Below are 27959 nucleotides of genomic sequence, written 5' to 3' on the forward strand. Positions count from 1 at the left end.
ATGGTATTAAGAGAAATTCAACCCAATCAGCCAAACAGGAGTGAGGTGATTTTCACATTATTGGTAGGCATAAAAACTGAGTTTCTTTAGCCACAGCATGATACTAACTCTCCTTCCAAATGATGACGCTCCTCATGGAGACTTAATTACCAAAAACTAAAATTTAAAATCATAAATAATGAGAGAAGCAAGTTTCCTGTGGTTAAATCACATTAGGTAGTACTGCAAATAGAATGTATTCAATTATCAACCACTACATAAATGCTGAAGTGTTGTTATACATACAAACATATACACAGAACGGAGCAGGAGGGAAAAGAGGCGGAGAGAGAATGGAGAGGGAGTGAAATGGAGAGGACAAGGAGAGAAAGAGAAAGGGGAGTGCGTAGAGGAGTGATCACTCAGAATCAAAGTCAAAAATTCATTTTTCTGACTTCAACTTGCCACAACACACACTTTTTGGAAACCAAACTTTCCATTTGCCTACCATGTCCATCAGTTTTCATCAGGTACTAGTTTCTTCGGCTCTGTCTGCTAATCAGTTCAAACTGTACCATGTAAGAGGTTCTTCAAAACTTTACAAAAACACGAAAGCCACCCTCCCCAAAAGGGTACAGCTACAGGGTGGCTTGGGCCACTATGTGCCCCCAGCATCAGTGGCTGAAGCTCAGCTGACTCCTTAAAGTGAAGACCTGGCTGAAGGAAGAAAAGCAGGTCAGCAAGGGGGAGAGGGGAGAGAATGAATAAATAAGGTAGGGAGAAAATTACATGACACTCCCTTCTTTAAAATAAGAATCTGGGAGTGACATTCCACCTCTCCAAGCATGCCTTTCAGGGTTGGGAAGAGTATCCCTTTGCAAGAGAACGGTGTTAAAGAGAGTGTTAATCCTGTGTGAACCTCAACACTTACCTGCTATAAAGGTGGATTACATATCCTCATGGGTCATGAAGAAACTCAGTGCTTTTAAACTAGACCTCTGAAAGATCATTAGTTCACAGCCACAGGATCATTAGTTCACAGCCACAGAACAGACACTTGCAGATTTCTCCCAACAAAATGCTTGCTGTTTGCTTTCTTCGTTTGGAAAACATTACAGAGAAATGCCTATAAAACCAAGTAGACTGTCTCATTAGAGGAAACTGACTTGATCTGAAGAACGGGGAAAAAAATCATGACTGTTTATAGTGGACAGTACAACTGAGACGTTAGTAATGAGCAGGGCACCAAGAACAGGACCAAGACTGTCTCCTCCCTCTCTGTTTTAAATCGTGCTACACTCAGTTTATGTTTTCAGGGGCTTTGTCTTATAGGGATACTGATTAATGTAAATGAATACTCACAATTTAGCACACAAAAATCTTATTTTTATCAAATCAAAGGACAAAGGGAAGGGAGAACAATAAATTTAACTGGTCAACTTAGAATGAATGGGCTCTCTTGTTTTAACCTTATTTCCCTTTCTGGAGAATAAAAGTAATGATAATTATAATTAAAGCAGTTTTCATGTGTGGTTTATGGAAGTCATTACTCTATTAGTCATGCCCCATATCTATATAGGATTTAAAATTTTTAAATTATACTTGGTGCAGTATTCATTGAAAGTCTTTTTCACCTGTAAGCTCAAATTCCACGGTGAAACAACATTAGGTAGAAGGACAGTGACCAGGGAGAGATAAAACAACTATGATACCACGTTGCCTGTCTATTGACCTCCCTGTCTATGGTATCCTAGAAAACAATCTCTAATGTCAATATGGTCTATAGTGGCTCTGAAATTGTTTCTCTCCCATTTCCCAGGAAATAGGCTATACTTTAATCACTGCAACCAAGTTAATTGTGAAGGACAAAAAACTTCTGAAACCAAAAACTTTAAGGATGTAAACATGTCTAAAAAAGTGTTTGATGCCAAATTGACATTTTAAAAACAGAATTTAACACGTTGTAGCAAGTAGAACCCACTTCCCCTTTTCCAGCACAAGCCATCAAGTTCTGCTTGGGGCTTCAGCCTCCCAAACTCAGTTGGAGAAATCTTACAGTATGAAAACCCAGGAGACAGAGGCCACAGCCTGGACCAAGAGACCAACCAGAGCCAGAGAGGCTCCTGAGAAGACCTGCAGCACAGGGTAAAATATGCAAGGGAGGGCCATATAACTTTCATCTTTACTTAATTTATTTTAATTTACTAATTTTTAAGTATTAACCTATTTTATTTTTATTAAACCTCTGTGGTTGCACAGAATTCAAATTGCAGCAAAAATCATTCAGGGCTAAACACTGGAAAAATCTCTTAATTCTAAGGTACGTGACACAATGGACTCAAAAACAGTTGCTGAGTCCCTTTCACTGGAGAAATTTAAAGAAAGGGTATAGAAAAGTTTTGACCAATTCCACCCAATCCTGCATCCCCAATTCCAATCTCAAGGACCAGTTTCCATCTGATCTCTCTCCACCTACAGATGGTGGTCCTGAATCTCAAAATCAACAAACCAAAAACTGAATCCATCATCTTCTCACACCTGGTTTTTCCTTCCAACTCCCTCATTTCTGTGACCCGCCCCATAACCTTACCAGGAATCCAGCCCCCAAAGCAGGGTGGACTCCTCCCTCTGCAATGGACACCAGGATTCAGGTCCTGTTGCTGGCTCCAAAATGCCCACAATGCCCTGTTCTCCCAAATCAGCACATTCAACAGTGACATAAAGGAAAGAGTTAGATAGAGAAATGATATCTGGTGCTGCTCCACAGCTAGCTGTGTGATTCTGGGCAAGCCATTTAAATTCTCATTCTTGGTTTCATCATCTATTATGTGAAAAGGCCAAATTATTTCTAAATTCCAAGCTCTATGGGATTTACAGGATTTGCATCCACTTCTCTTGATCCCCAAAGCCACTATGTAGCTGAAGCCACCATCATTTCCCAACCAGATTAGTACACTCTCTCCCAGTGGATATTTCCTGCCTCTAGTCTTGTGCTGCTCCTCACCCCCTGAAAGCACCTGTCTAGGTTACTCACCTCCAGAAACCAGTTAAAGGCTCCGGGGAAAATGACCAAACCCGTCCCTGTGGCCCCAGGGCCCATGTGATCAGAACCCTGTCTCCCTCTGGCTTCCCTGGTCTACTTTCTGTTCCTCATATGCTCCTCCATCACCCAACTACCTGCCCCCTTTGCCTCCGAGTCTTTGCTTCAATACTCTGCCCATTTCCTCAGTCCAGAGAGATTCTTGCTTAGTCTCCAGGCAACGTTTCCTCATCCCCTCCCCCACCCCACCAGTCTGATCTAGGTGTCCTTCCTGTTTACTCGCAGGGCACACCTTCGCAGACCTGTCAGAGGCCTTGTCACTGTAAGTATCTGTTTATTTCGTCACTATCCTTCCCCAGACTCTCAGTTCCAAGTGAGTGGGGACTGCTGGTCTCGTCTACCACCCATGGCACAGACAGCCGGTTCTTGCCCAAACTCTATAAACAGTAGCAGTACTTTTAGCTGCACATGGCCACCCAGAATAAAGATGAGATTTTCCAGCCACCTGCAGCCACGGGGTGATGTTCTAGCCAATGAGATGTAAGCAAAGTTATCTGGAGGCTGTTTCTGGGAACTTCCCGTAAAAGAAAGCACCATCCACGCTTCTACTTTCTGTTTCTTCTTCCATCCTGCTGCTCGGAAGACTGAGGCCACACTAAGCCTGACAGACGTATGATGAGCAAGGAATTTACGCAGGGTCACACTAGCCCTGAACCATCCACCCTGCCTTTCATAAGAGATACACACTTCTACTTTGTTTTGGGATACCATTATTCAAACCACTATTATTTTGGCATGTCCATCACTGCAGCTGAACCTAACTGCAACATACACAGCCATACCCGTAGTATAATAATAAACTACCTGTTGATTCGAGTATATACCTCATAATTCCTACTGAGTCTTTTTACTGGTAACTGTATTATCACGTGTAGGGTCCACATTCCTTAGCAGAGGCTAACACAGACAAATGACCAACACTGAGTGGGTTTAAGTGATCAACAAATACTGACCAAGTGGCTACTGAGGCAGATAAGCTCTGTCCGACATGTATGGTGTACTTTAGCCTGGGCTCAATGTTGCTGCCAACCAAAACAAGGTTAAATAAGAGGGCCAGGCCAGGCACAATGGCTCACACCTGTAATCTCAGGATTTTGGGAGGCTGAAGCAGGCAGACTGCTTGAGCCTAGGAATTCAAGACCAGCCTGGGCAACATGGTGAAACCTTGCCTCTACCAAAAATATAAAAAATTAGCTGGGCATGGTGGTGCTTGCCTGTAGTCCCAGCTATTCAGGAGGCTGAGGTAGGAGGGACACCTGGGCCTGGGAAATTTGAGGCTGCAATGATGGTGCCACTGCACTCCATCCTGGGCAATGGGAGTAAGACTGCCAGTTTCCACGATCATTTTATTATGGAGTATTTGAGTGCCTAGACATCAAAGTTCACCCTATTCCGTCCTTGGGAACAGTGCCACCAGACTGGTCTATCATTGGTATATTCTACCTGAAAGCCCTAACAGGTAATATGCAGGTAAGCAAGGCCCTTTAAAATAACAGCACATGTCATCTCTGCTTCTAGGGCAGCTGGGATGTCTAGCAATTTTTTTTAACCTTAAAGACCTTCAACCATTGTTTACTATAAAGGTAAACCTTGATCTTTGTGATGGGCTTACTGCTATGATTTCTGGTAGTGAGCACAGGCACCAGGGCCTGCAAATTTCTTGGATTCATAGCAACAGGGGTGAACCACCAGCAAGGTCTCGTGAGGGTGTCTTTGATCTCCTCGGAAGCCTCATCTACATATTTTGGGTAACAGGGCACCAGGGCTTTGGAGATGTACTGAAGGACAGCATAAATCTGAACCACATGACCGCTACCCTTCGCACGAACATGGATGTCCATTCCAGCAAGCTGTTCCTTGTCCAGAAGCAGACCTAATTCCAGTAGCTTGTATTGCAGTGTGAGCAGCTTGATCATCTCCAGGGGCCCCTTGTTCATCCTGATGAAGCCACTGCCACATCTGCAGAGCACCACAGCTATGGCCATCTCCTTGTATCTGAAGATCTGCACAGACTGCAGCCAATGAGTCCTTAGATGGCATGTCTCCAGGCATAGGTAAGAGCTCCTCATTGCACCATGCCACAACAGGAAAAGGTGTCTAGCAATTTGTGTGGTCTGAGAGCTGTTGGTGTTCTACTCCTTCAGCTGGAAGCAAGGCAACTGGCCTTCTAAAGTCTCCTGCCCAGGTAAGCTCTTCATTTGTGAAACATTATGTATTCTCAGGCTATCAAGGCATACTCAGCTTCACACAGCCATTAGCACATATTATAGGACTGGTTATATTTGAAAGGTACATATGTATTTAGAGAAACATTCAGGCACGTAATTGCTAGATACCTACACTATGTGCCAGATAAACATGGCAGACACTATGCAAAGCACTAAACAGGTACAACCTCATCTAATTTTTAGGAATCAAGAAAACAGAGGCAAGGAGCCAAGGAGAAATTGTAGTTGTCCAGGAAGGATCTGACATGCTATGGAAGGCTGGGGCAATGTGGGGAAGGGGAATAAGCTTAGAAGGACAGAGAGTATGAATGAGTAATACTTGGTGACCGACAGTTGAGCAAAGTTTAGTAAGAGCATGGTTGATGAGAGAGGAGAACACAAGCATTGCTTCCAGCTTAATGGCTTGGGCAAGCTGGCGGAGGATGGTGCTCCTGACTACGTTGGCCAACAGGGGAGGTATGTAGGGCACCCAACGATGAAAAGTTAGGAGTCTGGAGCTCAAAAGAAATAGACGGGCTAGAAATAAATATCTAAGGGTGGATGGTGGGTGGGTGGATGGATATTTGAATCCATGGGGCAAGCAGATCATGCAATGAGATTTGGTCTTCTGACAGTACTTTGCAACTGTTTGCCTACATTTTAAATTTAATACGCCAGTCCCATTTCTTAAAAAGATGGTAAGTTCAAGCCTGAACTCTGTACCAGGGGGTCAATGAAAAGTACTTACCTTACTGTCACTAGTCACATGCAACTTCCCTTGGGTCACACTGAGCCTATTCTAAGCCCTTGCAAAGGGAACAAAGGAAACAAAAAGAAGCTGCTTTTGTTCCTACTCCTTGCAAAAGGAAGAAAAGACAGCTGCTCTGAAAATGAAACCATCACAATATTTATCACATTCTCCTAGAAACATGAGGTCCCGGGATAATGTCTTTATGGGTCTCTCTGGAGAAGCTCAAAGGGCACCTGTTTCAAAGGGCAACTTCCTTCTTGGATGAAGCATCTTGTAGAGAAGACAATCAATGGCCAAGGTAGGTAACAGACACCAAGATACTACACACGCCTCTAACGGTTCCCTTAAAGCCTGAGCTTAAGCAGTCTGGGCTCTACTTCAATCATATTCTAAACATCTAAACCAAAAGATTGCAATTGCCAATAACAGGGAGACAAATATTCAAAAGGCTTTTAAGCAACATTTTCTGCTACGGGCAACTGCTGATGATTCTTATCTGAGTGCAGTCTCTTAACTGATGTGATTACTTGAATATTCAAAATAAATTATCATTTGAGGAAATTATCAATTGAGTTCTCCAACCTAATTCGTGCAAAGTATACAAAGGCAGTGATACCTTAAGCTGAAATTAAAAGACGGTGGAGAAACATAATAAAGATTAGTTATGCAACCCCCCAAACGAAAATGTCTTAAAAGATTTTAATTCAAGCCTGTGTAACATAAATAAGGCATATAACACAAAAAGACATTTCTTTTTTAAAACTCAATCTACACGCCCACATTTTATAACTGTTGTTTGGGTGTGAGGGTGAGTGAGGAGAGGGAGAAGCAAAGTTAAATGTGTAAAAAATGGGGGAAAATCCTGCTACAATACAGCATTTTTCAAAGGGACACACAGTCTAGCAATTGTGTATTCATCTCCTCTATAGCATGTCTCTGAAACCAACAGTTGTTTTATCACCTGTTCAGATTCCATGTGAATATGTAAGCCACCCCATGAATTTTGTGATTCTCTTATTTTAGGAATGCTGATACTTATAGCCATTACAATGTTGCCAAACCTAGTGTCCCACACCCAGAAAGAAAACTCAGTTCTGAAAGAGTCTAAGGATCCTAAGAGAACTGAAGGTGGTGGCAGACTTGTCTATAGCCTGAACACCATGGCCCAGCACAGTGGCCCTTAATGGGGCCTTGTATCAAAATGACTTAATGTCATTCTCTATCAGAATGTTTTCAAAATATAGTCACGTATCGCATAATGACCTTTAAATCAACAATGGACCACATATACAATGATACTCCTGTAAGATTATAATGGAGCTGAAAAATTCCTATTGCCTAGTGACATCACAGCACAATAAAACATTTGTGGTGATGCTGGTATAAATAAACCTACTGCATAGCTACACCTGTAAGAGTATCACACATAAAATTATGGACAGTACATAATGCTTGATGCTGATGATAAACAACTATGTCATTGGTTTATGTATTTGGTATACTATACTTTTTTATCATTAATTTAGAGTGTACACCTTCTAATTACATATTTTAAAAAGTTAACTATGAAACAGCTTCAGATAGGTCCTTCAGGAGGTATTCCAGAAGAAGGCATTGTTGTCATAGGAAATGACAGCTCCATGTGTGTTACTGCCCCTACAGACCTTTCAGTGGGACAAGATGTGGAGATGGAAGATGGTGACATTGATGATCCTGCCCCTGTACAGGCCTAGGCTAATGTGTATGTTTGTTTTAGTTTTTAACAAAAAAGTTTAAAAAACTTCAAAAGGAGAAAAAAAGCTTGAAGAATAAGGATACGAAGAAAGAAAATATTTTTTGTGCAGCCATACAGCCTGTGTTTTAAGCTAAGTATTATTACAAAAGAGTCAAAAAGTTTAAAAAATTTATAAAATAGAAATGTTACAATAAGCTACAGTTTATGTATTAAGGAAGAAAAATATATATTAAAATAATACATATTTTTTAAAAAACTTTTATTATAAATAAGTAGAGATGGGGTCTTGTGATATTGCCCAGGCTGGTCTTAAATGCCTGGTCCCACCTCAACCTCACAAAGTGCTGAGATTACAGACATGAGCCACCACACCTAATCAAAAAATATTTTTTATAAACCTAATGTAGCCTAAGTATACAGTGTTTATAAAGTCTGGAGTGTACAGTAAAGTCCTAGGCCTTCACATTCACTCCCCACTCACTGACTTACCCAGAGCAACTTCCAGTCCTGTAAGCTCCATTCATGGCAAGTGCCCTACATAGTTGTATCATTTTTTATCTTTTATATTTTTACTATATCTTTTCTTCATTTAGATATACAGATACTTGCCATTGTGTTACAGCTAGCTACAGTATTCAGTACAGTAACTTGCTGTACAGGTTTGTAGCCTAGGAGCAGTGTGGTATATCATATGCCCTATGTATGTGGTAACCATCTAGGTTTGTCTAAGTACACTCTATGATGACCACACAACAACAAAATTGCCTAAGAGTACATTTCTCAAAAAGTATTCCCATTGTCAAGCTATACATGACTTGTAGGACTTGTACACCTGACTTACATTTTCACCCAAGGAAGATCAGGCAATCTGGAGATAAAGGCTCCCTAAAGAATTTGAGTGTCTTTCCCTCCCGTCTGCATTTCTCTGAGCGTATATACCTTGTAAATCAAACCAGATGGGGCTAAGACCGGGTAAGGAAACCAATGCTGGATGCCCTTGACCAGTCATACTAATCCAGCCACACTAGACCAGTCAGGCTAGTGAACACTGATTCAACTGGCCTTTTGAACACTGATTTCTTACACTAACAATTGTAAGCTATTCAGTGTGTATGCTTCTGATTTTCCCCAAAAAAGAGGTTTAAGTTCAAAATATCTAAAATAAGGAGTAATGGAAGAAACAAACGGTCACCCTTTCAAGTATTGATCATAAATGTTATTCCCTATTAGCTTTCTTTATCTAAACCTTTATTTAGTTACTGTCAACAGAAGCTATATGTTGATCATACTGTCAGCCTCCCGGAATGTAACGATGAATAAGAAACTCAACCTTGTTTCCTCTCATGTATCTAAAGCTGCAAATACAAAGATCACTACTTAAGTCTGACAGGTGTACAGCATAGCAGGGTGGCCAAGATTAGAGTCTTTAAGCCAATCTGCCTGGGTTTGAATCCTGCCTCTGCCACCTACTAGCTGTGGATATTTGGACAAGTGACTTAACCTTTATCTTAGTTTCCTCATCTGTAAAATTGGGGTCCCTACCTCGTGGGCTTTTGTGAAGCCACAATGAATTAATATATGTTGAACACTTCAGAAAAGTGCCTATTATGTGGTACCAAGCAGCTATATTCAGTACCCATAGAACAGCTTTGTTCTCTTTAAAATTTGCAGAATATTCCGTTGCCCAGCTGTAGCATGATTTATTCTTTTCAAGGACATTTAGTCTACTAACTCTTCCAATCTTTTGCTATTAGAAACAATGCTTCAATAAACATCCTATATAACAGAGAGATGTTTTTACTATGCTAATTAAATTAAGTCAGTGCCCCACCTAACTTTCATGTACAATACTGATAGTTTTAATACCCTCCAAAGTAGGCACAGGATTATCACCTTCCAAGTTCTACATAGATTCTAGGGTCTCAAGGAGGTAGCGTGACTTACCTGCTGAAGCCCACACAGCTGTTAAGTGGCAGAGGTGGAACCCCGCATAGGTGCATGGCTGCCAACCCAATCTGCTTCCTACAGCTGTCCTTACTTAAAAGAAGTACAGGAGGTATTCTTTTAAATGCACCTCAGATCCATCACAGAGATTAATATGCAGAAGTTCGGACAGAAGCAAACTCAAATTTTCAGACAGATGCTTCTAACAAATATAGCTGATGGAGGCGTCAACAACTTCTGTAAATATTGAAGTATTATTTCTTCTGCCAAAGACTGAAGCAGAAGTACCCTGAATACTACCCCTAGGGAGATACACCACATTTTCAAACTCCCCTGGAAGCAAATGAATAATTACTGAATTTGGTATCATGAGAACTATTCTTCAGGGAAGGAGAAATTCATAACACTCACTTTGTTGTAGCATTTGCTGTGCCAAGACCAAAGAGGAACAAGTACTACTCTGGGGTTCAGAAACTCATAAAACACAGACCTGAGTGGCCAATTCGCCAGCATGGCTTCAATTAGGTCTGTTCAGCATGGGCTTATAAGAGATTAATTCTGACAGGATGAAATTGTTGACATGAGGAAAAGGATGGGGTAAATGTGGAACTTAACAAGAGATGGAACCTGTGCTCGCTAGAGGGTGCCTACCTAATATAACCATAAAGATTACAGTTTAAAATCACAGGTATATTTCAATAAAATTGTTATTCTCCCAATTAGAGAAAGCATGCCAGTATCAGCACTAAAAATCTTAAAATAAATCAGAAATTTTTCCCTAAATCCCAGTCAGCCAGCAGACATCAAATAAAAGGTAAAAAAGTCCAATCTAATAATAAGGAATACTAAGACATACTCATGCCTGAATGCAATTACAACTGTACTTCACACAGAACTGGCAGAAGAGGATGGAGGAGCAAGAGTGGGAATTTAGTCTTTCTAAAAGGTCACCAAGTATGAATATTTTAAATCCAGAGACTACACAATTCTAAAAGTGAATGCCTACAAGTCCACTAAAAATGTTACCATGGAGCAAACATGCCAGTGGGAACCAAAAAGGCTGGTAATAACATTTACGGGTTGAAATTGGGGTTCGCGGTGAGGGTTCCTATTGCAGAAACTGAAAATCAGGTCAGGATAGGCCAGAACATCTCCAGCAGTGATGTTTTAATCTCATAAAGAGAAAGCCAGCAGCTTGCTGCTGCTGCTGCAATCTCCATCACCTGTTCTGACATTTTCCCTCCCTCCCTCCCTCCTTTCCTTCTTTCTTTCTTTATTTTGGGACAGAGTCTGGCTCTGTCACCCAGGCTGGAGTGCAGTGGTGTAATCACAGCTCACTGTAACCTCCGCCTCCTGGACTGAAGTCATCCTCCCACCTCAGCCTCCCAAGGAGCTGGGACTACAGGCATGTACCACCACATCCAGCTAATTTTTGTATTTTTTGTACAGATGGGGTCTTGCCATATTGCCCAGGCTAGCTGCAAACTCCTGAGCTCAAATGATCTGCCCACCATGGCTTCCCAAAGTGCTGGAATTACAGGTGTGAGCCACCATGCCCAGCCAACATCTACCTTTCTAAGATCTAAATGATCTCACTTTCATTCTCTATCCCTGGCCAAACAGAAACAAAACAAAAATAAAAAATAAAATTTGCTCTAGGCAAAAATGAAAATAAAATTTAATCTTTCATTTTAAAGGAAAAGAGACCAATGCTTAGAGTTGATTTTCTTCAAGTTAGGACAAGAAACCAAGGCAGCCAGATTCTATACAAGAATGAGGCACCCTACTTAAACAATCATGCCTTCCAATCTTCTCAAATTACTTCAGTTTTAATAAACACACAAACATGTATGTACTTTACTATAAACCTGTAACATGAAGCTACATGTGTTTTAATAACTATCATGGGAGCAGAGGTAACCCAGCTGGTGAAAGAAGCCCAGAAGCCTGGCTCTGCCAGCATCTGGCTGCACCACCTTTGGTAACATTGGGGCTTTCCTTTTCTCACCAGGGAAAAGTGTAGGAGGCATCCCAATTCTGTAATATTAAAATGTGGAAAGTTACCTGCAGTGATTTTAAGATGCCACTGATTATAAGCTCCATCTCTACCCAGATGTGAAATGTGAAAAGCTGACAACAGATGAAATGTGGTAGAAACATGTTCTTGCAGAAAGGCAACCAAAAAAATAGCTAAGACAAAGGTTGGCCGTGAAGAGGAGGAATTGGAAGAAACAGCTAGTCTGGATATCTATCTAGGCTGTGGGGCTATTTCCATCTGATCACAAAGCTCCCTCTTCTCTTTGGAAGAGTATCCCTCCTCTTGCTGGCCCTCAAATCCAACTGGTCTTCAAGTCTTATCCTGGACACAGTCTCTCACAATTACCTCTCTCAAGTCTGTGCTCATGGCTGTGGCTTCAGGTCAGGCCTTTTCACTGCCCTGGCCATCTCTAACAAACCCACAACAATCCACCCTACACTCTAACAAGACTGTCTTTCTGGAGCACAGCACTCATAATGTCCTCACTCTTATTCAAAAGCTTATTGGTGGTATTCTACCAAACACCTTAGGAGACGGAGCAGGCCAGGGTGTCAAGGTGATCTGAGCTGGAATGCTTTGTGACCTCAAATCAAGTGTCTAAACTCTGGGCCTTTTTCCACCTGTAAAATGGGAATGCTGTAGCATCCATTAATAATAGAAATAAGTCCTTGTGAGGGGCTCAGTGCAAGGTCTGACATACAATAGCTCAGTAAAATTAGCCATTATTATTACATCAATAACTTGCCTTTCTCACCTTTTCTTCCACTCCTGCCTTCTAAACCAGCTTCTGCCAATTGTGCTATTTGCTTTTTGCCCAATGATTCCACACTCGCTTACTCTCCAAACTCCCTCTTGCCTAGAACGCATGTCCTCCTATTCCTGCCTATCAACTAAGAGAGTCCTTTACGAAATGTAAGGCTAAATTCTAATTTTAATTCAAGTCAATTTAGTTTAATCCAATCATCCATTCGGTCCTAAAACAGACACTGTAGCTGACTTCCTGTGTTCTGCAGGCCCTTCTTAAAGGTGAAGGAGCTAGCTGAGGAGATTTAACTCCACTTCCCTGGTTCTGGGATGGGCCCCCAGCTTATCAAACGTCCACTGTTCCAGTTATTGCTTCAAGTAACCAAGGCCTAAGTCAATCACCTTAAGGTAAAGGACTCTTTGGAGGGTGGCAGGAAGTCAGGGAATCCCCATGTGAGATTATGGTGGCAGCTGCTGTCAGTCATCTTGGAAAATCAGCCTAGGACATAACAGACATCTGAGGGGACTTCAGAGAAATGGAGCAAAAGTCCTGCCCTCAGGACTTTTCAGGTCAGATGCACAGGTAGGTCTCAGTTGGGTTTTCTGTTTCTTGCACCAAAAGCATCCTGACCAATTCAGGAGTGCTAGGCCCTGATACTTAGGTCTAACATGGATAGCTCTGCCATAAAGCTTTCTCAGATATAAAGATACAAGTGTCCCAGAAATCTGCTTCTTACTCTCTTTTGGTCCAAGGTGTAGATTAAGTATGTGTATACAGGCTTAAAGTATATACTAAATCAGGAAACCCTCTGGAATCAGGAACTGTTGTAATTCATCTTTGTATCCAGCCCCTCACACCCAAAATCAGTAACTGAGAAGTCAGTGAATTAATTTAAAAAATGAATCAAGTGTGGGCTACAAGGAAGGGAACAGATTTTAAACAGATTTAAGAGACAATAAATTGTTAGTCTTGGATGGATTAACAAGAACCTTTAAACACAAGGTTAGATTTTTAAGTTACGGAGTAACAGTGTTACATAATGGCACAGAGCCCACTGGGCAAATAATCCTGGCAGCACAGGGATATATGAAGGAGCAGAGATGTTGCAGGAGACAGAGCTATAGGAATTTGGACAAGTCACTTGTCATCTCTAGGCCTTAATCCTAGAGATTCTTTTTTATTTTTCTTCCACTTTAAGTTATGCGATACATGTGCTGAACGTGCATGTTTGTTACATAGGTATACATGTGCCATGGTGGTTTCCTGCACCTATCAACCCATCATCTAGGTTTTAAGCCCTGCGTGCATTAGGTATTTGTCCTAATGCTCTCCCTCCCCTTGCCCCCCACCACCCGATAGGCACGGGTGTGTGATGTTTCCCTCCCTGTGTCCATGTGTTCTCACTGTTCGACTCCCACTTATGAGTGAGAACATGCAGTGTTTGGTTTCTGTTCCTGTGTTAGTCTGCTGAGGATGATGCTTTCCAGCTTCATCCATGTCCCTGCAAAAGACACGAACTCATCTTTTTTATGGCTGCATAGTATTCCATGGTGTATATGTGCCACATTTTCTTTATCCAGTCTATCATTGATGGGCATTTGAGTTGGTTCCAAGTCTTTGCTATTGTAAATGGTGCTGCAATAAACATACGTGTGCATGTGTCTTCATAGTGCTCCTCAATTCTTAAAAAACAACTGGGGTATAAAACCTCACAGAGGTGTTATAAGAATTACATGTGGAAAGCAACCGTTTATGTACATGTGCGTATTAATAAGTACCTGACACAGAAAGCATTCAAGGAAAGACTTATTTACAGGTAACTGAGAGGATTATCCTTTTGATAACAGAAGAGCTGGTAGGCAAAGAGGAGGAATTAAAAAAAAAAATTACAAAATGTTTTAGGAGAGAAGAATGTAGCCAGGAAAGCAAGAGGTAAAACTCTCTCTTCACACTAACTACCCACCTAGGCACCAAAGTTACCCTCAAGAAAAGTAAACAGTTTTGCTTTGATTTGTGTAATTCAAGCTGGAAATAAGACACCCAAGGATGGATACTCACCTCTAGAAGCAGGAAGACAAGCAACAATTATGCAGGGAGCAAAAGAAGAGGTAGTGGAAAAAAAGATTCTTGCAAACAGAACATCCAAAAATTAAGGTCTGTAACCAAGAAGAAGCTGTTGATTTCAGGGAATGAGAAGGAAACATTTTCAAACCACCATTTGGCAGACTCAATGCTGGGCTCTCATTTGCAGTATCTCTTGAAATCCACAATGATCCTGCCACATAAAATCCCCATTTATAGACAAGGAAATTGAGTCAAGGAGGTGAGGTCAATATCTGAAGTTACAAGATATTTTTCTTGAAAAACATCAAATTTTAGTAAACCTACTGTCGCTTTTCAGCAAAGTTCTGTACTACATTCTGTAACATTACCTATCTGTAACTATCAATAAAAATTTCCCCTTTGTCTTCAATTAGAAATAGAAACGAAAATGCAAAAAGAGAAACAGTACAGAAAAAGTTCCTGGCAATAAGAAGTTAGAATCTAGGGTAAAAATCTAAAAGGAAAATGAGTAACATTTCCCTTTCAAGTGCAGAGCTTTCCTGGAGAATACCAGGCAGTGTCTGAGCTACCAGAAAAGTAACCCACTTGTCCCCAATCACAGATGGAAGGCTAAAATGTTTGTCCACGGCCATCTAATGCAAAACCGCCTGTTTCTATCTGTAGATTCTGCACGAAATGCTTTTGGCTGAGACGTGCAAGCAAAACAAGTGCAGACCAACAGGTTATCTGCCAAGCGGTTAGGAGAATGAGTTACAAAACCTGACAAGCAACATCGGCTCTTCCGTACAATTCTATGAAGCACTTCCTGCCACGGGTCCCGCTATTTAAAACAAATTAGGCTGCTCGCTCCCCACAAATCCCGTCTAGCACCTCTCGGTTCCTCAGTCTAGCTAATAAACCATGCACTGGATTCTTCCGAAAGAGACCCCCCGCCCCCGACCCCGCCACCTCCGCCACTTTGCATAACTGGCCAAATGCATTCTCCAAATTTGCAATCAAGGAGCTTAATTCACAATTGTGGATGGGGCGGGGGGAACCGCCAAGTGCAAGAACACGGAACGGTTGCAAGACGCAGTTCAGCAAGAACAACTCTTGCTCTAGGCATTGTCCCAGAAAGGGCCGCCCCGGTCGCCCCCGAGTCCCCGCCCTCTCGCTTTCCCACCAGCCTCATCCCTCACTGAGTACCGAGGGCTGCCGTTGTCTGGTTTCAATAAAAACTGAAGTGGTCCCGAGCTAGCAGGCTTCCCTCCGAGGGGCGGACGGAAGGTCCGCAGGGTTAACGGAGGCGGAGAGAACAGGAGAAAAAGAAAGGGCCGGAGGGTCCCCCCAGCGGCGCCCGGTGCCCGCAGACCCTCGCACAGGCTCTTCGAACTCACCCGGGTTTCGCCGACTCCAAAGAAAGCGCGCTCCCTCCGAGAGCGCTCTCCCGGCTCTCCCGCCGCGCGCTCCGGCCCGCAGGGCGGGAGGACCCAGGCGGACAGATCCATCCCTCCGCGTCTGGTCTGGGCACGGTGTCGTGCCCCGCGGCGCCTGTCAGCGCGCACAGGTGGGACCGCAGCACACAGAACGCTCCCGAGCGCCCTGCCTCAGCCTCGGCGTGGGACGAGCCGCCCGCGCCCGCACCCGCACCCGCACCCGCACGCCTTTCCCCGCGCCCGAGGAGCCGGGCTGTACCCCGGAGCCGGCGGAGCTGGAGGCCGCGGGCGGAGCGCGGGTTGCCCCGGCAGCTCTTTCTCGGCACCAGGTCCGAGACCTAACGGCAGTTCTCTCTGACCGCTTCCCGGCCGCGCGCTCGGGCGGGTGTCATGGCCGAGCGGCGGCCCCCGGCGAAGTTTCCCGGAGCTGATGGCTTTACCTTTTAGCCCAAGAGGCGGCAGCAGCTTTGAGCAGCAGCAAGGCGGCGGCGGCGGAGGGAGCGCGGATGGCAGCCGGCGCAGAGGAGGATGTAGAACGAGACACCGGTGGCTAGGACACGCCGCGATGGGAAGAGGAAGGCGCCGGCTGTCTACAATCAGAACGTGGGCTGACCGTGACGTCACAATGGCGCGGCCAGCCAATCGGGACCCGAAGGATGAATCAAGCGCTATGATGTCATGCGGCCCGGGAGCCAATCGCGGGACAATAGAACTTTCGTGATTATAAATTCCAGAATCCGATGCGGTGGAGAGCCTAGGCCGGGGTTGGCCCCCTCGGTTTCACGTGTCTCTGTGAAATTTTTTTCCCCTTTCTTCCTAATAAGCCTGCGTGGAACGCAGAGCCTGCGCAATAGCCCCGGTGAAGTTGTCGATGCCCTGAACTCTGGTTTTTTTACTGCCAGGCGTGGCAGGAGTCTGTGGCCGCATTTGGGTGGCAGAAGCCCATCCTCGTTACGGTCTCTTCTATGAGTTATGTCATGCTGAAGGGGATCCACTTCATCGTTAAAGCTGAAAGGGTTAAATGCCCACGGAGACCGCCGGAGTGAAGGTCTGCAGTTGAACAAGATAAAGCAACAAGAACAAAACGACTCAAAACTGTTGTAACCATAACTCCCTTGCAAAGGATTTACCGTGTATTTTTCTTAGGGATTCTGTTTTTTCTTTGGAAGCCACTATCAACTCCATTTCTACTCTAGAAATTATTCTAAAGGATTGTTAAATGAGGAAAGATGGAATCAGTGTCTTTTCAGCTAAGCATATTTAAGCACTTAAGACAAAGGGGGTTCAGGGCATAAACGGAAGATCCTTGCTGTTTTTCACTGATATTCGGATAATTAAAGTCTTTCATTAGCTTTGTATCCTACTGTTTCCCCATTCAAACCCCAGAGATTTAGCCTTTCTTCGTGTGCCCCTCTTGCTGTATTCTTACTCCTCTATGTCCATCCATCTAACAGTCGGCTATTTAATGTAGGCAAATTTATTCTTTTTTTTCTTTTTTTTTCTTTTTTGAGACAGAGTCTCGCTCTGTTGCCCAGGCTGGAGTGCAGTGGCACGATCTCAGCTCACTGCAACCTCCACCTTCCAGGTTCAAGCGATTCTCCTGCCTCAGCCTCCCAAGTAGCTGGAATTACAGGCACGCGCCACCACACCCGACTAATTTTTGTATTTTTAGTAGAGATGAGGTTTCGCCATGTTGGCCAGGCTGGTCTCGAACTCCTGACCTCAGGTAATCCGCTTGCCTCAGCTTGCCAAAGTGCTGTGATTACAGACGTGAGCCACCGAGCCTGGCCGGCAAATTTATTCTTTTACATATTTACAATGTAATGTTTATCACGTGCCAGCTGTGTTCCAGGCAGTGGGCCATTGCAATAGGAATGCAAGTATACAAACCATGTACAAATTAAGTAAATTAAACATATACAAATAATCGAGATTGTCAGTTGCCATTGAGCTCCACAAACACTGAATGACTTCAATTTGCTAGATACTATGTTAGGTATTCAAAATTTAAAATCTTCAAGGACTTCTTGGGCCTGGAAAATGATACAGTCAGGAAGCAACTACAATGCAGAGTGGTAAATGCTGCTATGGCCATCAATGGACATGCGAAAAGCATATGCTGGTGGCATAGACTATTTTTTTGAGATATCTCCTTCATTCTTCACGCTTCTGCCAGTAGTCCAAGGCCAGGGTTCATCTCTGTCATCCCATCTAAGTTTTGCCTTTCCAGGTTTTAAAAGTTTCTAATTTAACTTGAGATTCCAAAAATCTTAAGTTTTACGCCGCACTTGTTTGAATTGTGCTTACCTATCAATAAAATGTTTTAAGCCCATTTGACCAAAATATCTTTAAGTTCAGGCTTATATAACTGTCAAGCTATGCATTAAATATCAAGTGATTTTTCTTATTGTATGATTAAATATGACGTTTTGCTGTTTTTTCCCATCCCCCAAAGGCTGCGTTTTTACATAGTTCTTTGTTGATGTGTGTATCTTGGTTTCCATTATAGCATCACCACCCTGTATTGTAGTTGCTTTCTGATGGCATCATCTCACTCAATCCTTGGGGTATATGTACCCCACTTTAAAGACCACTGCTTTAGGTAGTATACTCCGTTGAAGGGGAAAACATGTTGAATTTTGCTCCTTATTGATCTGTAGATCTTAGTACAATCCCTGGCATATAAGGGCTCAATAAATACGTGTTAGATAAGTGAATCTGTGAACCGTTACTCCCCCTCACCATCACCATCACTTTTCAGCTCCAGAGTTCCAATCCTCTGTCAGATAGTCACATCCCAGGATTATTAGATTATTAACTCATCTCAAACGTGTTGGTAAGGTCATGTTCTCATTAGTTCTCCAGCCAGAGACTTAGAGTTCTCAGAACATATATATATGCAAATGCATTATTTTACATATTACAATGTAATGTTTATCATGTGTCATATATCTCTGGGGGAAACTTCCTCCCACCCTAACAATTACTTCGTATTTCTGCATCATTGCACTCATGAGTAAGGCTGTAAGAAAAACAGTGGAGCCGAAACGACTCCCCAACTTAACTGTGGGATTTTTTCCAAATAAATCAAAAGAATACCTAGGATCCAATGCCAGGCTTACTAAATAACAGGGCTCAAGGAACCTGTTTTAGGTAGCATCAGAATCAGATTCCTGGCCAGCTGGGTTCTGGAAACTGTGCTGAAGCCATCCTTGCCCTTCTAACCCACCTATCCAACAATGTGAGCCCAGATAAGGTACAGTTAACAAAACCTTGTAACTATTACCTGTTTGTTCATAGCATCCACATGGTAGTCCCCCAACAAATGATTGTTGAATTATCTTCATTCAATAGCTAACTATTAATATTTTCTTCTTTCTCCTTCATTTATTTATTTATTTATTTATTTATTTATTTATTTATTTTTGAGATGGAGTTTCGCTCTTGTTGCTCAGGCTGGGGTGCAATGGCGCGATCTTGGCTCATTGCAACCTCCACCTCCCAGGTTCAAGCAATTCTCCTGCCTCAGCCTCCCAAGTAGCTGGGAGCGCCCGCCACCACACCTGGCTAATTTTTTTGTATTTTTAGTAGAGATGGAGTTTCGCCATGTTGGCCAGGCTGGTCTTGAACCCCCGACCTCAGGTGATCCACCCACCTCGGCCTCTCAAAGTGCTGGGATTACAGGCTTGAGCCACTGTGCCTGGCCTTCTATTTGTTTTTAAATTCTGGTAATATTTTTCCTTTTGCTCTTAGTTTTCATCATTGAGCTCAAATCTCCTCAAACCACACACTTCTAAGTGTATTAGAAGGTTGCTTCAGTATTGCTTTTGAAAAAGAAAGTACTTAACATCCTAGGCAATTTGTTTTATTGTTATAGCAGCTGCAGTTGAATTAAAAAATACAATTGGAACTTTCATTAGAATACAATTCTGATTAGTGAAACTTGTTTCATTAGGAAGTATTTGCATGACATAATGAAACACATCCTTCCAGAAAAGATATAAGCCAATGTTTGCCTCTGGACATATCAAAGTTGACTAAAATATAGGTCAAGTAGCAGCTATTTTATGCTAAAGATGACACTGCAGTCTCTGTTGGTTCCTACGTTCTCCGCCTCCCCCCCAACAATCCTTTTTTCTTCTGTTCTAATTTGTGTTTTCTATTATCTTGCTGCCCAGAATTCCCACAGGCCTGGCTTGCTTGTCTTTGTCGGAGGCAGAGGTAGATTAAAGGCAGTTTCTTGTCCTCCTCAGACCTTGGAGTCAGTTCCATACTTCAATTGTTACTTTGCTATTCCTTTTCTTCATTGCTGTTCAACAATATGTACTGCAGTTTATCTCTATCCTTGTCCTTGAGTGTTCATCTTGATGAACATGAACTACTTGAAGACACTGCCCATGCCTGGTCTGCTATATTGTTTTCTTAATGACTAGCAGAATTTCTGGCAAATCACAAATGTTCATAAATATTCGATTAATGAATGAACAATTTGTACAATTTCTGGAGTCTCTAGATTTTCTTCTCCACTTCCTTTTACACTCTTTACTACTCTCTCCAGAAGTGACTGGGCAATGAAAGAGATCTGCATCCCAGTCTTCTGTATCCACATTTGCTTTGCGGGTGATATCATCCCCTTTCATGTGTTTGGATTTCATCTATGGTCTGCTGACTTCCAAGTGTATTTCTCCAGCCCACACATTTTCCCTGATTTCCAGACTTACGTACTTAACTACTTATTAATGACTTCTCTAGATGAGATATATTCATAAATGAGATATCCAAAAGACATCTCAAATTAAGCATAACAAAAAATGAACTCTTAACTGGCCTTCAAACCTGATCTTCCACAGTAGTCCCCAGATTTGTAAATGACAATTCTATGGACCCCGTTTCTCAGATCAGACACCTTGGAGTTACCTTTAGCTCCTCTTTTTTTCTCACCTACTACATCCAGTGCATCAGCAACACTCTACTACTTGACCTTTGAAACATATCCAGAATGTGTTTGCTTTTTACCATCTCCAACATGACCACCTGGTTTAAGTCACTATCAACCATTGCCTAGAATGTTGTAATGGTCTTCTAACCAGACCTCTACTTCTGTCTTTGCTGCCTACAGTCTATTCCCAAACCAGGTGCCAGAGTGATCCTTTTAAAACCAAAGCCAAATCACGTCACATGTCTGCTCAATGTCATCTAGTAACTTCTCATCTCCCTGAGAGTAAAAGTCAAAATCTTTACAATGGCCTATAAGATCCTTCATGATTTTGCAACTTGCCATTTCTCTGACTTTAAACAGCTACTCTGTCTTCCACCCACAATGGCCACAAGAAATATCTTGAGCACACCAAGTACTAGACTGCGTCAGGGCCTTTGCATTTACTCTTTACCTCATGCCTAGAATAATCTAACCCAGAAATCTCCAAGACTTACATCCTTGCTTCATGCTGGTTGCTACATCACTGTCATTTCCTTAGGGAGTTCCCCTGGATCACTCCCTTTAAATTTGCAACACCTCCCTCCCTGCCTTTCACACTCTGGAACACTTTATGTTTCTCCTTAGCACTTAACATTCTGGCATAGTATAGATTTACTTTTTAATATTTGTGTATTATCCGCACAGCCCCATAAGCTCATTGAGGACACAGACTTTGTTCTCTTCACCACTGTTTCCCCAGCACTTCGAACACTACCTGGCACTTGGTAGGAGCTCAACAAATATTTATTGAATTGGTAAAGGAACAAATGAATTAATGTAAAATTGAAATGCAACTCAATAATATATGTTTTTACTAGGTATCATTTGACTAAAAATTAAGTCAAAGAGAAAGAAAACACTAACTACAATAGTTTAAAAAATATTATCTGAGTATAATTTTTCTGTTCCCTGTTACAGTAGATACAACAAATTTCTCCTTTTGCCTTTCTGAAATTTTAAAATCTGAAAAATTAACATGCTCCAAAGGAATATTTAACATTTTTAAAGTGCTATTAAAAAGACTGTAACTATACTTTTAATGAAAACAAAACATTATTTAGTCTGAAATTGCTATGAATTTGGGATACCTTACCCTTTCTATGCATGCATCAGTTATCTTGAATATCAAGCACTTTCTCTTGACATAAAAACTGTTATATTTATTTCAGTGATGAATCCAGGTTCATAACAATTCTTTCCCTTATGCTTTCAACGTTATAATGAGACAAACAAATTGAGCCACAGAAGAGTTAAGTGACATGACCAAGGCTGCACAGCCAGTTAGTGCAGAATTAGAATTTAAATTCAAGTATCAGTTCTCCCTTTCCAACTTGGACGCGGCAGAACGGCTCCTGCAAAGAAGGGTGGCGAGAAGCAAAGGGTCATTCTGCCATCAATGAGGTGGTGATCCAAGAATACACCATCAACATTCACAAGCGCATCCATGGAGTGCGCTTCAAGAAGCGTGCCCCTCGGGCACTCAAAGAGATTCCAAAATTTGCCATGAAAGAGGTGGAAACTCTAGATGTGCGCATTGATAGCAGGTTCAACAAAGCTCTCTGCGCCAAAGGAATAAGGAATGTCCCGTACCGAATCCGTGTGCGGTTGTCCAGAAAACGTAATGAGGATGAAGATTCACCAAATAAGCGCTATACTTTGGTTACCTATGTGCCTGTTAGCACTTTCAAAAATGTACAGACAGTCCATGTGGATGAGAACTAATTGCTGATCCTCAAATACATCAAATAAAGTTATAAAACTGCAAAAAAAAAGAAGTCTCGGTTCTCAACTTCTTCATATGCTAAGATAGGCTGAAGATAAGATTTTAATCTAAGATAGATGGTCAATGTGTCTTTACTTTGCTGGTTATTAAAAGATACATTTCATAATTGATTTATTTTATTCTGTAACATATTAAATAGCTAAAGATTTCCAGGATGTAAACAAAAGCATAAGATAAATAAACTTTTAGCCAAAAAACTACCTGTGAACAAGTGACCAAGAACAGCGATGTGGTTTCTATTGTTAAGGAGTATGTTCTTGTTAAGCAGTATGTTCTGAAAGTGCTCTATGAGATTTTTTGGAGCCGGTGATACAGTACAGAATATGCTTTGTGCTAATTCTATCTTTTGTAAAACAAAAGTTTTTTAAAACTTAGCCATAAGTGAATTAGTCATTCCAAGTTGTGCGATGTTTTAGTTCTCAGTATAATGTGTCATAAAAGGCCATGCTTTTGTCCACCTGCAATATTAGACATGATTTTGCATGTCAAAAACTGGTAGTATAATTTATTTTCACAGTCTCAAATTCACTTTTTGCCAAGAGTGAATGTGGGATGTTAAGACTCAAATGAAATTCTACAAGTTTGTGTTGCAGTTTAATTATTTTTGAAAACTATTTCTTGGCCTTTGATTGTAAAGCACTTTTTTCTTCCCAAATTCATATACCCCTTTGTGTCAAGTTCACTCAGTCAATTCTCTTTTGAGTTAAATAGCATTGCAGTGTTGCCTTCTAATCTGAATGGTTAAATGACATGCTTTGACTGTTACAGTCTTCTCTATACGATGTATTTCAATAGAATGAATTAGGGTATAAAATGTAAAAGTTTTCAAATACCCTATGAGCATAAAATTGGGACAATTTTAGATGGTTTAAAGTCTAGAAAATACAGAATACAATATGTTAATACTTTTGCATCTTATTGATGCGTAAGATTAACTACCTTTTTTTTTTTTTTCTGAGACAGGTTGTCATTCTGTCATCCAGACTGTGGTGCAGTGGCACCATTTTGGCTCACTATAGCCTCCACCCTCCAGGCTCAAGTGATTCTCCCACCTCAGCCTCTTGTAGAGCTGGCACCACAGGTGTATTCCACTGTGCCCAACTTTTTTTTTTTTTTTTGTATTTCTAGTAGAAAACGTTGGCAAGGCTGGTCTCAAACTCCTGAGGTCAAGGGATCCACCTGCCTTATCCTCCCAAAGTGCTGGGATTACAGGCCTAGCTATGACGCCTGGCCAACTTCTACTGAGTTTTTTTGTTGTCGTTGTTTGTTTGTTTGTTTGGAGACCGAGTCTCACTCTGTTGCCCAGGCTGGAGTGCAATGGTGTGATCTCAGCTCACTGCAACCCACACCTGCCGGGTTCAAGTGGTTCTTGTGCCTCAGCCTCCCGAGTAGCTGGGGCTACAGATGTGAGCTACCACGCCTGGCTAATTTTTGTATTTCTGGTAAAGATGGGGTTTCACCACGTTGGCCAGGCTGGTCTTGAACTCCTGACCTCAGGTAATCTGCCAGCCTCGGCCTCCAAAAGTGCTGGGATTACAGACATAAGCCACCTTACCTGGCCTTTACTGAGTCCTAATCTAAACATAATCTTTTTATTTTTCTCTTCACCTCCCCTGACCTCTTTTACTTCCTGGAATGTGACTTAGAACAATATGTTCCTTCCTTCTTTCCCCATGACCAAAGCATTCTGTGCAGGCTTTTTATCATTTATAATATTAATATTGTAATTGTTTGCTTATTACCTGTCCTCCCCAAGTCAAGTGAAGAATATGTGTCATTCATCTTTGCACCTCAAGCATGCTGTGACAGGTACATAGTAGGCATTCAATAAATGTTTATTGAGCTAGACTCTCAGAAAACCATTTACTTTCCTCATGATAAAGATAGCAAATAAGACACAGGCTGTTTCAGGATGTGCGAGAAAAAAATGTTGGAGCCCCCAATTCATATCACAGTTTATTGTACTTTAATGACAAGATAGGCAGATTCTGACGTGGCTCCAATAATCTTTGCCGCCTGATATTCATGCTGGTGGGTTGGACCTAGTAAATTGTTCCTAACAGAACATGGCAAAAATGATGGAATGTTGCCTCCTAGATTGTTAGAAAAGAAGATGTGACCTCTATCTTATTGGCACTCCCTCTGTAACTTCTTGGCTTTGTGTACTTTGATGAAGGAAGGTGCTATGGAACTGTCTACATGTCAAGGAACTAAGGTTGGTCTCCTGTCCACAGGGAGCTGGGAACTGAGGTTCTGAATCTAACAGCCCTTGAGGAACTAATCCTGCCAATCACCACATGAGTGAACTTGGAAGTGGATGCTTCCCCAGAAAAGTCTTGCAATTACTCCGGGCCCAGTGGATATCTTGACTGCAGTCTGTGAGAAACCCTGAGGTAGAGAACCCTGCTAAGGCAAACAATGCCCCAATTCCTCATCTGCAGAAACTTTGAGGCAAAAAATGTTGTTCCAAACCACTAGATTTTGGAATAATCTGTAATGTAGGAATAGTTAATACTTTTTAAAACAGAATCAGACACAGACTAATTGAAATAAAGTTTATTTACTTTGCTTATCAAAACAATCAAGGTATGCCTAGTGTTTGATAACTATGTCAATATACCGGTCACAAGAATTTACCTTTCCCAAAATGGTTTTCTCATATCATGAAAAACATATACACATACGGGTATAGGTTGCCCAATTTCAAAAAGAAGAGGTCAAGGCAAGCGACTTTGAAAACAAATTAAGCTGCTGCTTCATTGATTAGGGAATTTACTGGTAAGGAACCCACATTCCTCAACCCATGTCCCCCAAATATCAGTAAACATTTTCTCAACTCGGGGGTAGTGAAGTGCCTCAATTTCTCACTTCATTTATTATTTTGAATTAAGGTATTGCAGCTTACTATAACACAAACCAAAACACAGACATTATATGGGGAGGATAACGCATTGAACTTTCGTTCACTAATGAGTAGACCCAATTAGTTTATTAGATCAGCCAAGCAAGGAGTAACTAGACTGTGAAAGTCTGAAAGCCCGGAAAATTGTGTTGTGGTTAAGAAAAATTCCCACGGAGTAGGGATAAAGGGGGGCACAGTGGATGCATAGAACAGGCATAAAAAGACAGAATTACTTTTCAGAAAACATTCATTCATGAATGAATTCACTTGTTAAATTATCCTCCTCACATAGCAAGAAATCTGGAAGTCAGTGGATGCTGAGTACATATTTACTGACTATTCTTTGGGAACTTGGTATGTGCTAGGAATTGGGGTGATAAAACTTTTTACCAATATATGGCAAAAAGCGATGTGCCTTAGGAAGTGCAAAAAAAGTGCTATGGGAATCCACATGTCAAAGAGGATGAGGAAAGGGCATTGTAGCAGTAGGGCCTTTGCAAAGGCTGTATACCCTCTCCTTAAAAATGCTCACCTCTCCTCTTCCCAGGTCTCAATTGAGAAGTCATCGTTTTAAAACGACAGGGCTTTCCCATACCTGGCTAAAATCAGTTTCTCCTCTACTTCCTCTTCCTCAGCCACTACTTTACTTTGTCCACAGCACTTAGCACAATCTGTAGTTGTTTTGTTTACTCATTTTTACCTCCTACCTTCCCTGTTACACTTCAGGATGGCAGAAACAAGTCTACCTTGTTACTGGGGTGTGCCGGGCATAAAGTGTGCGCACATTTTTTTTCTTCCTGTTTTTCGAGATAGGGTCTCGCTCTGTCGCCCAGGCTGGAGCGCAGTGGCGCGATCGCCGCTCACTGCAGCCTCGAAGTCCTGGGCTCAAGCGATTCTCCTCCTTGGCCTCCCAAAGCGCTGGAATCAGGGGTGTGAGCCACCTGGCCTGAGTGACTGAATTTAAAATATGGAGTCAAAAAGGGGTATTGGTGTAGGGACAGAAAAAAACTGGGTGTCCAGACATGAATTCCAATCAAAGGAGCCGGGCCTTCTTGGCACGTCGCGCTCCAAGAACCCGGGAGGGATCCAGAGAGGCGGGGACGCCCTTTGTCGCCGGCCTGAGGGGCGGGCGTGGCTTCCCTTTGCAACCCCTTCCCCCAGTCTTGACCGCAGGCCCTTGAGGGCCACCATCACTTCTGGGTTCCCGGAACGCGGTGGGCACACTCGCTCCAGGCGCAGGTACCAGGGCCTGCCTGGGGCCCCCTCCTCCACTCGCGCGGCGTGGACACCGTTAACTGCCTGTGGCTCAGGGCGGTGCCGCCGCCACCCCCGCGGCACTCGGCTCCTCTCACCAGCCCTGCGCCACTCGGCTCCTTTCGCCCGCCCCGCGCCCTCGGCGGCCCCGCCCCGCTCCCCCGCGGCGGTCACCCCATTCATCCCGCGGCTGCACCCACCAATCACCGCTCACCAACAGGGCCGCATCTGGCGATGGGGCGGGGCCTCGCGAGGAGCGCGCTCGCGCCCTCCCCGCCTTGAGCTCGCTCCCGGGCCGGGTAATTCCCGGGCAATGACCAGACCTCGTCCCCGCGCTGACCCTTCCTGGGGACATCGGGTGGGGGCGGAGGAGGCGCTGAGCTAGGGAGAGGAGGGTTGTGCGGCGTGGACCACGCAACCTTGGGATCGGAGGGTGGTTGAGGCCTTGAGGGAAGAATGGAAGGCGGCCTTGACTTTTGCTGCTTCCACGCCCTTCAGATCCAGAGCCCAGAGCGTCCAGGCTGGAATTTAGGACGTTCATCGGAGTCCTGAGACGCGCGAGTGGGTGGAACCGCGTGGGGCGGGAGAAGAGGGGGAGATTAGGCAGCAAGAAAACGGTCCCCGTGGGCAGTTCAGCCTAAACCTGGAGCTGGGCAGGGCCTCTGGAGAGAAGCCTTAAATCGTTACTCATCTTTCACAGTCTTATAATCGTGAATAAGCCCTCCGTTGTAGACTGTTAATGCGTGTCCAGGATGCCCGAGAGTGGGGGTAAAACAATAAAAGACTCCTCCTGTTGTGATTAAAATTATATTTGCGTTTTGTATCCTCCTAAGTTCCATGATATTGAAAATGTGTCTTGTTATATTTCATAAATGAGCTTTTAAAAACCTTCTGAGATATCTTCCAAAAAGTATCACTCACCAGGGAAGAAAAGAAGAGGAAACCTAGTGGCTTTTCTGTTGACGCCAAAGGTTACTCCCTCTGCCTCACCTTAAAAAAAAAAAAAAAAAAAAACACCTAAAAAAAACAAAAAACCATAAAACCCCTTAAAGGCACAGAAAGCA

General features: G+C 42.8%; 2 protein-coding genes across 7 annotated transcripts in view; one reads left to right on the forward strand and one right to left on the reverse strand.

The window, feature by feature from the left end:
- Nucleotides 1-17226, reverse strand: part of ELOVL5 (ELOVL fatty acid elongase 5) — an 80656-nt gene extending 63430 nt beyond the window's left edge. The window contains exon 1 of one of the 6 annotated variants that reach the window (XM_004044213.5): nucleotides 16419-17226. The gene's annotated coding sequence lies outside the window, so the exon portion shown is untranslated. Of the gene's footprint in view, nucleotides 1-910; nucleotides 1102-15939 lie in introns of those variants that run through there. The other 5 variants (XM_055391113.2, XM_004044216.5, XM_055391112.2 and 2 more) reach the window with 5 other exon arrangements.
- Nucleotides 16409-22678, forward strand: LOC101127632 (large ribosomal subunit protein eL31-like). Its single transcript, XM_055391593.2, has 2 exons — nucleotides 16409-16695; nucleotides 22267-22678. The coding sequence occupies exons 1-2, from the start codon at nucleotides 16409-16411 to the stop codon at nucleotides 22676-22678; spliced, it is 699 nt and encodes a 232-aa protein (XP_055247568.1).
- The last annotated feature ends 5281 nt before the right edge of the window (nucleotides 22679-27959 follow it).

The sequence above is a fragment of the Gorilla gorilla genome, chromosome 5 (genome assembly GCF_029281585.2).
Source record: "Gorilla gorilla gorilla isolate KB3781 chromosome 5, NHGRI_mGorGor1-v2.1_pri, whole genome shotgun sequence".
NCBI lineage: Eukaryota > Metazoa > Chordata > Mammalia > Primates > Hominidae > Gorilla > Gorilla gorilla.

Excerpts from the sequence above, each read along its gene's own strand:
- LOC101127632 (XM_055391593.2), top strand. The coding sequence starts at position 16,409 with ATGGCTTTACCTTTTAGCCCAAGAGGCGGCAGCAGCTTTGAGCAGCAG. Across the intron at positions 16,696-22,266 it reads CGCGGGACAATAGAACTTTC|TATCAGTTCTCCCTTTCCAA; the intron begins GTGATTATAAAT and ends TTTAAATTCAAG.